The sequence below is a fragment of the Apus apus genome, chromosome 3, assembly GCF_020740795.1.
Source record: "Apus apus isolate bApuApu2 chromosome 3, bApuApu2.pri.cur, whole genome shotgun sequence".
NCBI classification, from domain to species: domain Eukaryota; kingdom Metazoa; phylum Chordata; class Aves; order Apodiformes; family Apodidae; genus Apus; species Apus apus.
The window spans coordinates 68,662,433-68,680,266 of record NC_067284.1 but is presented as its reverse complement, the minus strand read 5'-3'; the positions used below and the strand labels follow the sequence as shown (position 1 = coordinate 68,680,266).

The 17,834-nt window shown below is 46.0% G+C and overlaps 1 protein-coding gene across 1 annotated transcript; it reads left to right on the top strand.

Moving 5' to 3' along the window:
• The first annotated feature begins 7,928 nt into the window (after positions 1–7,928).
• On the top strand, positions 7,929–16,163 carry SERTAD4 (SERTA domain containing 4). Its single transcript, XM_051615608.1, has 4 exons — positions 7,929–8,457; positions 8,824–9,022; positions 9,559–9,674; positions 13,226–16,163. Exons 2-4 carry the CDS (start codon positions 8,839–8,841, stop codon positions 13,973–13,975), a joined length of 1,050 nt encoding a protein of 349 aa, XP_051471568.1. The 5' UTR covers positions 7,929–8,457; positions 8,824–8,838; the 3' UTR covers positions 13,976–16,163.
• The last annotated feature ends 1,671 nt before the right edge of the window (positions 16,164–17,834 follow it).

Sequence of the window (17,834 nt, the reverse complement as noted above, 5' to 3'; positions counted from 1 at the left end):
GAGGTGAGTGACTAATCTCTTCCTGCCAAAGGAGTCTCTTACAAATTTCAGGTCATTTATGCTGCCCAGTTGCCTGATGAGCTGTGACATGCATAAAAAAAGAATACTCAACAGAACTGGCACCACAATTTTACAATATTTTCTTTATTTAGAGATTTCTCTTTTTCTAATTGTTTTATGTGCATTGCCAACATTTATTATGAAAACAAAACATTTTAAGTTATGTTTTTAAATCAACCCCTTATATCCCATACAACAGTGGGCTCTCTCCCATTTCTTCCCTTCCCAGCTGGGAGACCTTTATCCTCTAACTACAGTGGTTCTTCCTAGCTTTTAAAAAATGCAGGAGAACAATTCCCATACCTCTCACTGGGAAGATGCTTCCCACCAGTGCCTCCACCCAGACAGTGGACTGGTGATATTTCCCCTTGCTTGGTCTTTACAGAGCTGCAAGGTGGAGAAGTAGCAGTGCTTGTGTGGGATTGGATCCTGGCTGGCCTCACATGACTGTGGCTGCTCTGGTAACTTCAGGGGGGCTTCCAGAAAACACGAAAACCTGAGCACCCCAAAAGGCTAAGAATGAGTGTAGGCCAGTTAATTATTGTGATTTTTTACTTGTGGATAACATGTTTTCTATCATGTGCGAGCATAATTAATTTACTTCTAGTGATGGGTCATTTCTTCTCCCTTAATGCAGTCAATAGATTACAGGGTGAAAAACCTGGGGAGAAACAAGACTCTGGTGCCTTTTGCCTTCCTGCCTTCTTTCTGTTCTTACTGCTATTTCTCCCCCTCCTTGGCTTCATGTTCATCCCTCTGCATCTCCTTCCCCGCAGCAGCCATCGCTTCCCAGCTGATCCCGTCTTCCTGGCACTAAAAGGACCAGCCATGCAATTAGGAATATTAAAATCCACCCTTCGATGCTGCAGTGAGGTGGGGGCCGAGGAGCTCCTACCTCCCAGCTTACTGTGCCACCCTGCCAGCAGATGCGAGAAGGCAGCACCATGCTGGTTGATCCTGGTGTTCTTCCCAACCCTGACAGCTGGTTATAACTGGTTGAGCGATGGCTGGAGTTCAGCAGAATTCAAATGTCTCAGACAGTCCAGTCAAACATCATTCCTACTTAGAGGTCCTGTTGGAAGAAGTGTCTGTTGGGCACTTAGTGAATTACAGGCTTAAGAAACTACCTGGCAATGCTGGAGACCTTGAACCAGAAGAAAAGCTTCCACTAATGCAGCCTTTAGCATCTTAAGTAGGTGCTTGGCTGCCAATGAGTTTTAGGCACACTGTAAAGGGACTTTCTAAAAAAAAAAACCTGACTCTGGACCAGCATCCCCGTTTGTTTCATCTCGATTTGGAGTGGTTAAATAGGAATTTGCAAAGGAAATGAATAAGGGGACCAGCTTCTTTCATTTAAAAGGCTTGTCTAAGTAGAACCCAGCAACAAAGGAATCCAGTGTAAGGTTTGCCATTTTTGTCACTCTTGTCTAACCAGATTTACATCATCAAAACCAAAACAAACAAACAAACCCCCTCCCCCCAAACCAACATGAGAGAGCATGAACGCTTTAGAACGTGTTCATTATAAGTGATACAGGATATGCATTTATGATTCAACATTTTAAACAGCTGAAAAATAAATATGCAAAGTAGATTGTTCTGTTTGCAGATGGTAATCCTGCCACACTGATTTTGCTCAGCTGTCTGATTTTTCAATGTCTGCATTCCTGGTTCCTGGTGTTCCTGATTAAGAAATAAAATATGAGTCACGGTGCACGGTTACCTTCTGCACATCTGAAAGGGTAACTCAGTGACTGAAAACAGATTATTAGAGGCTGATCCCACCCTGTTGAAATCAGTGCAATGCCAGGGGATTGAAAAAAAAAAAAGAAATAAGATAAAATAAAAAATAATAATTTTAAAAAAAATCCCTTCCCTGTTGTACCCCTCATTTTTACAGATGTACTGTAAAGGTTCCTGCCAGCTCCTGTAGCTTGGCTGGCAGTAAATCAGCTTCCCAGCCCAGCCCAGCTCTCGGGGGGTCTCTGCAGATGGGGTGGCCGGCGGGCAGCAGGCTGCATGGCAAGGTGAGGCACATCCCTTTCCCTCCCTCTCCGAAGGATGACTCAGTTGGTTATTAAAAATTTCCAGCTTCCAGCTAAAAATGGCATCAGAAGCGATGCCCCGGAGGGAAGAGGAGGAGATGGGAGAAATGGGGTTTTTTCCTGCCTCTGCTTCCTAACACACACACACACACACACACACACACACTTGCACGCACAGAGCTGATGTGCAGCTCGTCTGGGAAAAGTTTATTTTGCAATAAGAGGGGTTAGTATTCTGCTAAACGCTTTTGCGGAGACTGGATCCAATTTTCAGAGCCTGTTGCCAATATTTGTGAGTCATTTCCTTGGCATCCTACCTTTGGTGTTCAGTTCCCTTAGAAGGAAACTTGTAAAAGAATAATAATAGCTTTCCTTCTTCGTGGAAAGTAGCACACAGCAAAGTGGGAGACAACTCACTCTTTGTTCCAAAACACTTTTTTGTTTGTTTTGTTTACTTTCTTCAGCAGAAGAAAAGTGAAGAAGGCAACATCATTAACCCCATAAACCATCTGATTTATGGTGCCAGTGACATGCACACGCTGCTGCACTGGAGTGAAAGTGAAGTGAGGAAGCGGTTTTAATTGGTACCTCTTTTAAAGAACAAGTGATGAGAACTGCCTTGTGACTTGGGAAGTCTCCTTAGGTAAGAGAGAAGGGCTTTGCTTTCTCAGTCCTGCCTGAGACCCCTGTTTTCTCTCTAACTTCAGTTCCAATAATAACATCTACCACCAATTCGGTGTCAAAACCCATTGCAAAGGTTAACTAATCAGAAATAACTGTCAGAAAACCTGTTACTGTTTGCAGCAATGGCAGAACCTTTTACCCTCCAGATACTGAAGAGTTTTGCAAGCCTCCCACTGAGCTAAACAGATCCTGGATGGAGCTTTATATGTCTAGCAGGGCCATGCAGCCACCAGCGGGGTGGAGGCAGAGAGCATGTGAGACATTTTGGCTAAGAGCACTGGAAAAAATATTTACACTTACTGAAATAAAATACCATGGGGCTTTATTGTTTTCCTAGAGCAGGCAGGCAAAGCAGCCGTCAGGAGGTGGCTGCAGTAAACAATGTCACCTTTTACTTGTGTCTGCCAGAGCCCCCTGGAAAAAAAAAAAAAAATTGATTGCAAATTTGCTTGTCTTTTCATATATTTGCATAAATTCTAGTGTAAACTCTAACTGTTGGAACCACTATTTAAGAGTCCATTGCATATAGGTACCAAAAGTACTGATGGGTGACATATACCTAGAAATAGAAGAGAAAACCTCTTTTTTTCTGTCAATACAGAAACCTCCTCCCATTCTGCTTCACAGAGACCAGAAGGAGGAGAAAGCCCAACTGTTCATAATTCAAAACTTTTTTTTTTTTTCTCTGAAAAAATGCTTACTAAGAAAATCGGGTGACCCTGACAAACTGGGATGGAGTAACTCTGAAAAGTCTTTCTGGGAAGAATTTGACTGAAAAGTATGAAAAGAAAAAAAAATAGCATTTGGGATTTAGGAAAGTTAGAGAAATATTTGCTTGGGATTCTGTCTTGAGAAAGAGACACTTGAGCATCTGGAGTTGTATAATCTAAATTAGGAGAGAAGCTGAGTGAAGATACCTTTGAAACACTTTCATGGAAGGCTGTATCTTGACACAGAAATCAATTTCCCACCAAACAGTAAATCCAGCTCTAGAAAAAGAAGGAAAAAAAACAACCAGAAAACACAACAGTAGATTCCTTGAAATTCCCCGAAGTGAGGGCCAAGAAATACAGGGAAAAACATTAGACTTGGCAGGCCTATGGTTTATCTATGTCTCCAAAGGATGAAGAGCTGAATTGACCCCGTTGGCACACGGACCTGTTGTTCTACCAGTCTAGTTCTTTCAGCCCCCCTTAACCCTTTCACTTCACCCATGCATCGTGCCTGTGTGAGATGGTGCTACATGTGTTTCTGATAGGAGGTGCAGCTGAAGGATGTTACCCAGGGCCCACACTACCTCACTGCTGCCCATACTCCTTCCCCTTTTCCCTCTGCTTCCTCCCTGCAGCCTCCAGCATCTCCCTCACCACAGACCAGGGACCACTCTGCCCCAGTACCATGAAATACTGCAATTCTTCTCAGGTATTTTATATCAACAGGAGAAGGAGGAGATCTGTCTCTCTGTCTGGACCCAACCTATGGCCTGTCTCTTGGAAATAAAATTTTCAGTCTAAATCCAGCATGGCCAATTCCAGACGCTTTTCCACTTGTTGCACCCTTGCTGCTCGTCTTGCCTCAGAGCCCTGAGCACAAAGATTGTCTTTGATTCTTTGCTTTCATTTACTGTGATGGGGCTGCCCCTATGTGCTGTGATTCAGTGTCCCCAGTGTTTCCACTGCTCCACTGCTCCATTCATAACGTTACTACAACTCTGTGCACATCTACCCAGACAATAAACATTTTAATCAAGGCCCTCATTATCTCCCATCTCTGTAACTTCCTCCTCCTTGAACTTGTGACATATCAGTCAGCTTGATCTATTTAAACACAAGCTCCCAACATCCTCTTCCCTGTCCACTGCTGTGGTTGGAGTCAATCCATCTCCCTCCTTTCTTCCTTATTTGCATGCTTCTAGTCTTTTATTTTCACCTCCTGGTTGTCACAGCTCCACCTTAGCTGTCATCGCTCCATCATTGTCTCTACTGTAGGTCTCTGCTCTCTTCACCACTGATGCTGGCCTCCTGCTGCATTTATCTGCTGCTCCCAGGGGAGCTTCGCTGCCCTATTCCATGGTGCTCTTACCCTCACTTGAGCTGGAAGTACCAAACCTTGTAGCAGCAACCATAAAGAGTACATAGTTAGCAATCAGGTGATCCTGAAATTGTTAAAATGTGTCATAACTGGGCTTGGCTGTTTTTAATGGATGTACACCAGTCTGGGCACGTGATTGTGCCTTTCCCTTCCATCTCTCCAGCTGTCACTTGGTTTCTTAGTCTGTGGGTCTGCACAGCCTGCATGCAGTGCTCATGCAATGGGATTTCTGACTGCTTCTGCAGTATAAATTCTCTGTAACGCCAGAAAGGTAACAGCTACCAAAACGATGGCAATTGTGTATTCTAAGCACTGCAATCCAGATGTTAACAACGGTATAGTACAGTTAGGAAACGCTGTTCTCTCCTCGAGTCATGTTGTTATGCAATGGAAATGCTCCAGAATATATGATGAAGACAGAAGCTGCTGCAGTACTTGGGTACAAACCCGGGAGTTAAGAAAGGAATAGTTGTCTTAAGTCTATTGCTTTGTCTTTATTGATCTTGGTGAGACCTGCAACATTATTGTCACAGGCATTTTATATCTAAGTTTGGGTTTTTAGAGGCATTCTGGAATTGTATAAAGAGCCCTTTTCACGGCGTCGCATCAGGCTTGTTATAATGTGAATGGCATCATTACAGCTCTCTCATTAACATCATAATGGCTATGGAGGAACAGCGAGTGAAAACCCCAGCAAATGGAGTAGCATGGCAATGTATAGTGGTCTTACTGTATAAGACTGCATACGGAAAAAGTTTGACATTTTAACCTTCGGGCTGCTGGAGATGCCTCAGGGTGTCCTCGCACTGCATGCGTTTGGCTGACAAAATGGAAAAATTGTGGTAGCCTAAGGATGGAGGGCTGGGTTCAATAAAGAACTGAGCCTGGCTTCCATGCCACTGAAGCCCACACAAGGCTCCCAAATGGGTTTTTCAAAATTGAATCCAGCCCTCAGTGTCAACCTTTTGCTGTAATTTTGTACAGTAAATGCATTGTATGCTCAAATGTACATCTTTCATCCTTTATTTCCAGTGGCGTTAATGGAAATGTAACAATGCATGTGCTGTTCTGCAAAGTCTCATTGCAACGAACAGGATTCTGGATGAAATCCCTCCATTGCACATGACAATCTAATATAAATGGTTTGGGTTTAGGGCTGGAGGACGGTGAGATCTGGTTCTGTTTCTGGCTCTGAGGCTGATTTGCTGCATGACTTCTGGCAAGATACTCAGGAGTGGATTATTTTTTTTTTTCCACCTTTAAAGAGAAAAAACTCTACGTTGGCTCTTTGGGAGCAATGCCAGAGGTCCTGCTTGTAGACCTAGGTCTAGTAGCACTTTCTCAGTAACCTCATAGCTCAGGCTTTCAGTTTTCACTGTGCCCAGCTTCACCTTCAAGGAGGTTGACTCTTCCATGTGCTGGGTACTCGCAGCTCCCTTCCCACTCATTTGCAGCAGCTGGAAATCAATGTTTCTGAAAACCAAAGGGGAACAAAGAGCATGCCCACAGTCACAAGCCCTTTCAACAGACTGGTTCTCAGCTTCTGCTCGCTGAAGCAATTCCTCTGCTACAAAACGGGACTTATTTTGTAGCTGAGTGCCACCTATGCAGCTTTGTAACACATGCTGAGATCTACAAGCTTGGTTTGGGGCTTTGGTTTTCTGGCTGTTGTGGGGTTTCTCCTAGCTCTATTATTTATGCCTTGTTTTTATACCATTTGGAAACATGGAGAATGTGCATGGACAGTAGCTGTTTATAGAAGTTAACTGGCTTGCCTCTATTAATTTTGCATGTTGTAAATAGCAGAAGCAGTTCATTTACTTTACCAGCTGACCAGAGAACTCAGTTTTTCAAGATAAATTAATAGTGCTGTGCAGAAGGCATCACAGCACTTCTTTCTTCCTTCCTTCCTTCCTTCCTGTGTGTTTCTGCTTAAGCAGAGAAAGACCTATTTGTCATGAAATATGGTTTAAAAAAAATTGCACAGTCGAAACCTCTGATTCTCATAAAAAAAAAAAAATCCATAAAAAGATGCTGAATTCATTACGAGCAAAGAAACCCTGACTTTCCCAAAGCAGCAGCCAGTTTCTTCCAACCCTTATTCTCCGAGGACAAACACTGAGTGTTGACATCATGCCAACATGAGAAGATTGATGTCTCCTGTGAGCGATTCCTCGGCACAGATTAATGAGAAGAGTCCACGGGTGCTTTGTGATGCCAGTGTAATCTTTTCAGCCACAAAATATATGACTTTTTAGCTGTTTCTTGGGCCACTTTTTGGCCCTGCTCTTAGGTTAGTGGACTGACCCACTTGTTGTTTCAATCAGTCTTTCCACGTGTGTGTTACGGATAACTTCCAATGGGCCAGCCAAGTGGCTTCCCATTCCCCATGTCATTGCTCCTTTGCCCAGGAAAAGCGAGATGGCATTAATAGGCTACAGCAGGAAAATGACTGAGGGCCCTATGCCGTGCATGGTCAGAAAACTGATCCTGAGGAAGGGGTTTGGGCACCTCTCAGTGCAATTGCAGTGAGGTCTGACGGCCTTTGCTCAGGCAAACTGCTGGGGGGTTTCAGCTGCCCTCCCCTTCACCCCCCACCCTCTGCCCCGGTGAGGAGTGTAGGGCAGACCCACCCACGCGCCTGAGGAACGGGAGGTGACTGCGTGTTGGGAGCCCGTTTCTTAATGAAGTAGCAGCCTTGTGCATTCTTCCAGGATTTAAGAAAACAACTGGCAGATGTGAATGATTTATTTTTCCTCCCTCTTCTGCTGCGGTTTATTTTTTCCTCTTGTTAGCGCTCAGCTGCTAACACAAACAATTGCTGGAATTCCACCTGCCCACCTGCGGCCCCTCCTTCTGGCTGCTCGCTCGGGCCCTCGTCTTCTCTCCGGGAGGGTGCGGGGGGAGGAGGCTGCACCGCACCGAGGGGAAACTACATCCCGCGTTCTTAGAGAGAGGAGGAGGAGGAAGGAGAGGGAGGGGCCGGGCCGTGTCTGGGCGCATTGTTCCACGCTCCTCTGCCAAGAAGTAGGTGACTATGAACTCATCCCTTGCCCCTAGCAGAAAGTTTGCTCTCTCCCCTCCCCACCCGCCTGCTGTCGCGGCAGGAGGCAGCTCGCAGCCTGGCGCTGGCCCCGGAGTCCCCGCTCCTGCTTAATATTCCGCCTGCTCCGCCGATGTTGTGCTTGGCTCCGGTGGGACTGCAACTCACGGCTTGAAACCGGAGCCAATTTTCTGTCTTAGTCTCGCAGTGTTTTGACTGGAGGCAGATCCAGTTCAGTCCGATCGGGGCTAGTGGAAACAACTACCTAAGACTCTGCTGCCTGTTTCGTTTGGGAGGGAAGAAAGAAGAAAAGGAAGGCGATCCCGAACTCCTGGGCGCGCTCTCTCGCACACACGCACCCCCCTGCACACACACAGACACGCACGCACACACACACACAGGCACCGGCACCGCAGGCACGGGCGCGCACACGCACACACACACACGCACGCACCCCCCGAGACTTGCAGACCCCTGGGTGCCGTGCCAGCCCCGCCGGGAGAGGATGGGAAAGGAGTGAGCGGATCCGTGCCGGTGTGTGAAGCCCGCCGGGGACGGGGGGCGGCGGGGACGGGGGCGCGCACAAACTCCCGGTACCGGGGACCCCCGCGCCCTTTGTGGGAAAGAGCTCCGGTCTTTTCCCTGCCATAAGAACGTGGGGGGGGGGGGGGTTAAAAAAAAAAAAAAAGAAGTGTGTCTATGTAACATATATATGCGTGTGTTTTGTACGTATGCGTTCGCAGAGCTGTGACTGCCAGGGGGGCAGAGGAACGCGCGGGGGTGCGCGGTGAAGCAGGGGGTGCGCGGTGCGGGGGGTGCGCGTTGCGGGGGGTGCGCGTTGCGGGAGGTGCGCGGTGAAGCGGGGGGTGCCGGGCGCTGACCGCGCTGCTTCGCTTCCAGGTGCCGGCGCCCGCGATGACCCTGGTGCTGCCCATGCAGCGGCTGGGCCGCCCCATCGCCGCCGAGGGAGCTGCCGACCTCGCCGCCTACCGCGCCCTTTGGCAGCCGCCCTGCTGCAGCCGATCCGGCCCCGGCCCTGCTCCCACCGCCCCGGCCCCGCCGCCCCCGGCCCCGCCGGCCCCAGGGACCCCCGCCGCAGGTAGGCACTGGCGGGGCCGCGGCGAGCCCCCCCGGCAGCGGGGGGACGGAGGTTTGTCGGCGGAGGGAGGCGCGACCGCTGCGGCGCTCGGCGGGGGGACGGCGGCGGGCCCGGGCGGGAGCCGCGGCAGCCGCGGGGGGCAGCGAGCGCGGCGGGGCCGCAGGTGCGCGGGGTTCGCCGGGCGCCGTCGCACCCGGCTGCTCCTGGGAAGGCAGGAGCCCGCGGGAAGGCGGGCGGGAAGGCGGGCGGGCAGCTGCCCGGCGGCGGGCGGGAGCGGGAAGTTTTCCCGAAAGCCTGCCCGGGCGTCCTGGGGACGGCAGCTGCCTGTCTGCCGACCTGCCGGGCGACGCAGCCGCGGGCTGCCGGGACGTCTGGCGAGTGGTGTGTTGGGCAGGTGAGGGTCTTGTTTCTCGTAGATGTGGAAATAGGCGGTGGAGTGAGTTCTCCTGGAGCGCGAGGGGAAGGGAAAAGTGTTTTGTTTGGAGGACCTCCGGCAAATCGCATGTCATTTGTCGTATCTGATTTATTACCCACAGGATCGCATTACAGGGAAATTTCAAATCCTGTAACAACATCCAAGATCACATACTTTAAAAGGAAGTATGTGGAAGAGGAGGATTTGCATCCACCGCTCAGCAGCTGTACACAGAAAGTATGTTTTCTAATACTCGTTATTTTTACTCCCAAGTTTCAGACTCGATTGACCCATTTCCAGAAGGCTGAAATTAGGAGGGTGATCCAGCTGTTTGCTCAGAAACAAATAGTTGTCACTTGTTCACATTTATTGTTTTATTGTCATCAAATTGTTTAAGAAGCAAAGGCATTTCTTAATTTATAACATCTGTAAATAGAAACACTGAGAATAACTTTCTTTCTCAGATTATTTAGTTCTTAGATAGTTTATATCATGTTTACAGAAACAGCTCCCTAGCAGCATTTGAACATCAGAAACCAAAAACATGAATAAAAAGGGCCCATGATTCCCCACTGAGTTCAAAACTTTTTCCAGGGGGAAAATGTAGGGATAGGTTCCATGTACCCCAAATGGGTTACAGATCCTCTAGAAAAACAGAATTATTTGGAAAGTGAGTACAAGCTCCTTCAGTATTTAATCTTGTTTATTAAAAAGCTAATAACTCTGAAAGAACAGATTAGTAAATGAAAGAATATTTTTTTTAATGAAAGCTGTCAGGCAAGGGATTAGAGCAAACATTTCCCAGGCCAGTGAATACATAAATTGAAATCTTAACTTTTTATTTTGTGAGAGATTTTATGCTCTTGTTCATTAAGGGCTCAATCCTGTAGGGAATTGAGGCTGCACCTTGAATACTGTGTTCAGTTTTGGGCCCTTCACTACAAGAACATCAAGGTGCTGGAGCGTGCCCACGAAGCTGGTAGAGGGTCTGGAGCACAAGTCTTATGAGGAGCAGCTGCGGGAACTGGGATTGTTTAGCCTGGAGAAAAGGAGGCTGAGGGGAGACCTCATTGCTCTCTACAACTACCTGAAAGGAGGCTGTGGCGTGGTGGGGGTACTTCTCCCAAGTAACAAGCAATAGAACAAGAGGAAACAGCCTCTAGTTGTACCAGGAGAGGTTTAGGTTGCATATTAGGAAAAATTTCTTCACCAAAAGGGTGGTCAGGTGCTGGAGCAGGCTGTGTGAGGAAGTGGGTGAGTCACCATCCCAAGAGGTATTTAACAGACGTGTAGATGTGGTGCTTAGGGTCATGGTTTAGTGGTGTATTTGGCGGTGCTGGGTTGACGATTGGATTCGATGATCTTACAGGTCTTTTCCAGTCAAAACGATTCTAGGATTCTATGAACTGAGTGCCTGGAGTGATGTGCTTAAGGATAGCTCATGCCTTGAGACACCATCCTTACCTTGCTGGATCGTACCTGGCCCATGGCAGTCTGGTGCTACCCATGTACTATTGGTGATAGAGAGGACTCAATGCAATCTGATTAAAGCACAGCTTATGGGAGGCAATAACACCACAAGAGCCCCAGAGACATTGTCTTCACCTGCATGGCAGAGGCAGCCTTCTGAGATGCCAGGAGAACAGAGTGCCTTGTCCCTGCCAGGGGCACTGGGCGGGGAGGTGGGGTCCGGTTTCCCTGGAGGGATTTCCACAGAGGAAGGGTGAGCAGTAACACAGAGCTCACTTCCAGAGGGCCTTAGACTTGCTGAAGGAATTTTCAGTTACAAACAGCGTTGGCTGGAAGCGAGTACCTGACTGGAAAGGTGAAAAACTGCCATGCTGTTAATTCCAGAAGGTGTCGGGTCTGCTGCCAGAGCAGTGAATAAATAGCACCAAGGGTGTTGAAAAATGTACTCTGGTTAGAGAGCATGTCTCCCACATGTCATAGCACTCTGATTTCAGCCAGTTTTTTTTCTTGGCTAGACTGTTGGATATTTGTATCCATGATTGTTTTCCTTGCAAAGAGGACAAATAGTTACTCACCCCTTTCTAACAGCATGAAAACCAGTTGTAGAGGTATTGATAGGATGGACCTGTCCCAGACATTGTTTTGTGCTGTCATAGAGATGAATCATGTCAGAAACCCTGGGTCACCAGTTTCTTCTGTTCAGCACGAATGTGCTTTCTGCTTTGCAACATGGAGCTCTGGGGAGGGGAGGTATGCCCACCAGATTCCTTGGAATTTTTTACCTCTGCTGCCCATTGCAGAAAGATCTATGTTCTGAGATCCTTTGTCCTGTAGAGGGTATGGAGTTAGGGCCTACAGCCCTCCCCAGAGAGCTGTTGGCAAACATTTGTAGTGGAAAGCCTCTGACAACTTGTTCCTACTGGTGGCCCTCCAGAACATATCTCCAGGTGCATCACAGTTCAAGGCTTACTGGTTTGCTCCAGGCTTTTATAGCTTCACTGACTATATCTGCAGCAGGCATGAAGGACGCAAATTAACCTATAGGCTTAATATAATTTAAAATGAGTCATTTATTATAGAAAATTACTCTTAACAAAAAAGAGCTTCAGCTGTGAACATGCATGAAAACACAGCCAATTTTTGTTTTCACAAGGCACTGTGCTTCTGCTAAGCCTTGCAGACAAGACCAGGCTGTGGAAAGAGCTAGAGGGCTGAGGAGAGCTGAATGGATGTGAAAAGCAGCTGTGCTTTAAGCTCTTTCAGTCCTCATAGCTACGACTTCCACTCTGCAAAAATGCTGTAACCATGTGGGAAAGGGAGGAATGATCAAGCCACAGATGGGGGAGATTTGGAGCAGTCTCTCTTTGTGCTGTGCTGCTCTCCTCCTACGCAAACTAAATTCTTACTAAAAATGAAAATTAGTTAATAGTGCTTACAGTAGCATGCATTGCCCCCTCTCCTATTTTGATTCCCAGGGTAGCGATTACAGTGCAGAATCCAGGGCCTCCCAGGGGCAGTAACCTGCTCATGCTCACAGTGCTGAGAAAGGGAGTCCTGGAAGGACCGTGGAAGGGAGAACAAATCTGTGGGCATCGAGCCAGGATTTCTGCAAATCCCTATCCACTCTTCATTTCCTGACCTTGTCCCTGCCTATCTGCATTCCCACTGGTCCTGTAGAGCGCAGGGTGTGTAGTATGCAGGCCAACAGCTGCTCTCCAGATGCTGTGATGCTTTCAGATGGGTTTTTCTCTGCCTCCCTCCCTGCATGTACTTTTGTACATAAGGAAGCTTGGCAAATGCAGACCCCCTTGCTGGAGGGCCTCTTCCACTGGCAGTGGATGAAATGCTGCATGAGGTGCTGGCTGCTGGCTGCATTTTTGCAAACCTTGAGGCTGCAGGAGGGGACCTTTGCTTGGCTTCAAGAGCTTTATAGAAGCCCCACAGGGGGTGATGGAATTGGGTCCATTTACATCAAAAAGACCCCAGCCATCACTGGAGCAAATGTGCACAACAATTTCATGTTTTAGCCCCAAATGCAAATCAAGAGCCAGATCTGTGCATCTGGATTTCACTCTCTCATCCTGGATTTGTGCCCTGTGATTGCCTCTGTGGTGTAATGCTCAGACCCCTAACTGCTAAACCTGGGTGAATGCTGTGGCCAAGAAAAAGGAGGTCCCCAGCTACATGAGTGTGCAAAATGAAAAGCCAGTTTTAGGTGTCTCAGAAAGAGAATGAGAAAAGTAGTGGCATGAGGGGCAATACGTTGCTTCATTTTCTTTCTCCATGCCTGCAACATTTCTTCTGTCTTGCATTTTCAGACCATCTCTGTGTTTGAGGAGCGGGCCCACATTCTTTACATGTCTTTGGAAAAGCTGAAATTCATTGATGATCCTGAAGTCTACCTGCGGAGATCCGTCCTCATCAACAATCTAATGAAGAGAATCCATGGAGAAATCATTATGCAGAACAACTGGTGCTTCTCCACCTGCTCCTTCAGTGGCACCTCGCCACAAGAGTGGTTTGTGCCTCAGGACTGTCCCTACAGAAAGCGCCTCCGGATGGCAAAAGAGGAATATGAGAAGCTCCACACGTGCTGCTTCTATCAAGAGTGTGGCAGTCACTATTTAAATCTACCCTACTCTGTTAATACTAGTACAGAAAATACTTCCTCCTCTTCCTTCTCCTCCTCCTCCTCCCTCCCCATTTCTTTGCCAAGCTGTTCCCAGCAGGTGGACTATGACATTGGCAGCGCCGCTTCCTACAGGAGCGATGACCAGATACCTGCTAATGAAATATTCATCACAAATGCCAGGTCTCTCAGTAATCAGGAAAAGGCAAAATTTACTGATGAGAAAGAAGGTAATGAACCTGAGCGAGAGAGTGTCACCCTAAACTGTGAACCCGTAAGAGGCAGCCATGCTCTCGAATGTAAAGACAAATTCTATGACTATTTTGAGACTGGATGTAATGACAAGAGCAACATGAGTGAATCTTGGAAAAAATCCTTAAGGAAAAAGGAATCTTTACCAAGTAACAAAACGTGCTGCAGCAAAGGAAGTAAAATATGAGGCATCTTTCTTGCTCTGTAGAAGCATGCGCAGCATGTTTGTTCGTCTATCAAATTTTTATTTTGAATGGATTTTTTATAGTTTTCTACAAATGATACAATCGTGCCACAAACATTACAAGTAGTTTTAAATGATGGAGAGCAGATTGCATCAAGTGTCTCTGTGATCTGCATCAGTGGGCTATTTATAAATACGGAGACTTCATAAAGGACGCAGTTGTGTTATTGTTTAGCACTGTAGTCTGTGCAGCCATGGTGTAGCTTTCGTTACTGAAAATATCAATCAGCCAGATGGGGAAAACATATCGTTTTATAGATCCCCACCCCCAAGAAGTCTGCCATTAATTAAGAAGAACCTCCATTGTGTTTACCAAGGAATTAGAAGTCTGGTACATAAATAGATGCTACCAGCGAGGGTGATGTGCTCCTCTTAACTCAGTATTTGTTTTGACAAAGGACTGTCTACATGGACTGGGAATAAACCATCCTTACCTTTTGTACTGGTACTCTTGAATTCCTGGATTCAGCGTCTTGTTCAACTGACAAAATGGGACATAGCATAAAGAAATAACCTGTTTGTGGGATCTGAATCAGAAGCACAACATGCAGCTCAAGTACTTGCACGATTTCACCTCGGCTTTAGTAACTAATGAGGCTTGTTGTTACACGGGGCAGGTTTTTTTTTGGTGCCTTACTTTCTGTCTTAATTTTTGCCAGCGTGAAAATTAAGTAAAAATCAGTGATACAGCAGGGATTTAACCTAAATAGAGAAAAAAAAAAAACAACCAACCCACAGGTGGATCAATATTATTAGAAACCTTTAACCTTTGAAGTACTGAGTTCAACTTCCTATTCAAACATCTCTGTTCTTCCTTTTTGATGCTCAATTGCTTTTTGATTTGCCATCCTTAGGAAGGGATTTAAGAAACAATAGAGAGATGTCTCTTGTAAACAAGCATTCGATGCTTGAGTGTTTCTATGGCAACTGACTGTTGCTGGGACTTTTTTTTTTCTTTCTTCGTATAATGAAGTTCATGAACCAGTGGCATGTTTTATACTTTATTCTGTTTCGCATAATTTCTCTCTTTTAGATTGCAAAAGCATGCGGGAATTTTTCTATGACTTTTGCTGTTGATTTCAAAAAAAGAAAGCAAAAAGCACAATGTTAACCGATAATGTGGCGGTAAACCATGATTTTATCTCAATGAATGTAAAGGGTTTAATTTTTAAAAAGAACATTTTGGAGAAATGAGCTGAGATTTCAGTGGCTAAGGACAACATTTAGTCATCCCTAGGTAGAGCATTTGCAAAAGTGTGCTGTTTAAAGTGCCCATTAATTGGGTTTGGACCCAGAGTATTGCTAGTCTTCGATCCACCAAATTAATTAGTTCCCACAGTCCCCATAACAACTGGCAGGATGTGCTCGGCAAAATAGCCACATCCAGGCCGTGGCTGACTCATAATAGCTGCCTGTTTCCACAGCATCGTGCATCCAAGTGACATCTTGTCTGCTTGGTTCTTGTCCAAAGGCTGAAATCCACCTCTGTGCTGGGGGAGCAGCCAGCTTGGCACAGGGCACGAGGGTCCCTGGGAGGCACCACCCTGAGCTGCTTGGAGCTGGAGTCAGGCAGGTCAGTGACCTCCTACTCTGGGTTTCACAGGTTCAGCCTGGTTATTTTGGGTAAACTTACACCCCATAGTTCACTTTTGCAAACTGGACTGGTTTTGTGACTAAGCCCAGGGGTCACAGGAAAAAGCTTCCCTACCAACCAAAGTGACCACAAAGAGAGTATCTAGGATAACCTTTATGTGGTCGGATGAGCTGGAATTGACAAGGGTTTGTAAGGGTTATAATTTTGAAGAGCAACAAAGTATAAATCCCACCTGATTTCTCCAAGACAGAAGCTTTTTTATTAATAATAATAATATTAAATATAGATCTCATTCATACAGTGTATGAGTAGGATCATCATTTAGACATTTGTCCACAAGGACCAATTTTTTTTTAAATGATTTTTCTTGTGTTATATCCAGATAGTCTAGTAATGTCTGCTCTTTTCCAATATTTGATAAACATTTGATGTTTTAAGCTTAATTATTAGATGCTTGTATACTAATGTGTTGTTGTAGTAAAGTGACATTTCCTTGATATATATTTATTAAAATGACCAAAATTCATTTTAATTTTACATCTCCAATGGCTACTGGGTCCTTTCCCCCACGTTCCCCTCCCTCACCCATGGAAATGCCATTTAATCAAACTGCTCCCTGCCGAAGAGCTTAGTCTGCAGTTGACTGCATTTGTGCACCTCAAGTTGATTCTGGGATGGAGCTCAGCCTTCTAAGGGTTTCAGGAGCCTTTAGGACAGTGAAGGTGCACTGAGAAGCAACAGAATTCTCTGTGGATTTGCATGTATAGCCAAGGATAATGTCTGGCCAAATGCTGCCCAGGCTACCAATCAGCTAACACTTTTGGGGGGTCTGAAAGCTTTTTGACCCCAAGAGGCTCCCTGGTCTTCAAGTGCAAGCTCACACATGTAACCTATTGCAGAGTCTTGTGAGTTTAATTTATACCAGCTGAAGTGGTGGATCAGGGGAACTCTAGTCTGGCCTCTCCAACAGCTTCTTCAGTTCCAGAGACACCTAGAAATTAACCCATTACAGCTCTGGGCAGTCTCACAGGGTGTCATTGGGGTCTGTAAGGCATGAAATGTCATTTAATTTCTGAAAGCTGGCCTGAGGCTATGTGGTCTTTTTTTGTCTTTCTCTGTACCCTGCATCACAAAATAATGGCAGATACTGAAAGTAGATGTATTAGACTCAGGAGTCCACTGAGTTATCCTGTTTGCTTCAGAAGAGATAGAGGTATTTAATGCTATAAAATTGAGTTAGAAGCACCCTTGTCCAATTGCTAGAAATGCAATAGACCTGGATAGGATTTCCAACCTGGGCCAGGCTGAATGAATTTCATGGTTTAAGTTTGTTTTGATTTATGTCATGTAGAGGGTGTAAACCAGATAGGCCTTTTCCCTATTGCCCACTCCAGTACTGAGGATGTTTTGCTAGTATCACAAATTTTCAAGAATTAATTATTTTCCAAGATTATACTAATGCCTTTCATCCACATGTTCAAGCATAACTGCTAAGTGAATGCTCCTGAACCTGATCCTGGTCTAACTGCCTGGAAAAAATGGACAAAAGAGCTTCTTTAGGGAGATTGTTTTACTGTCTTACACCTTGCTCCTAGAGAGTAAGACTAAAATACTCTGCCTTTCAGCAGGCTAATCCCTGCTTGTAATGGTACTTCAATAATGCATGGAAAACAGCAACAGAAAAAGCTGTTTCTGTTGTCAGGTCTATTTTACTGTCACTGAGAACAGAAGTGCCATTTTATCTTCAGGATCGCTTTCCACCAGGTAATACATTTCCCTTGGAAATGTGTAGTTCATTTCAGTTGAAAAAATTACACTCCTTTTTCAAACCGTGCAGCATAATATCATTGTGCTTCATTTATACTTAATACTTCGGGTAGAATTTTACTATTTTTACTGGATTAGCTAAACTGTTGAAACAGTTTTAACAGGGTTACTGAAGCATTCCCAGCACTCAAATAGCCTCAGCTGGCACGGATTTGCAATGCCAGCGTAGCAGCTGGCTCTGCAGAGAAAACAAACCCAGGCTGAGCCGCAGAAATGAAGTTCTTTCAGCCCTGAAGGTGTTATACCCCAAAGCAAAGTTGTGGGAAAGAGATGTTTTTTGACATTTTGTTTTCCAGTGCACCCTCCATCCTCCTTTTTACATCTCTCATCTACCGCCTTTAGCTGAGGACCACAGTGTGGCACCGGAGCAGCACGCCAGGT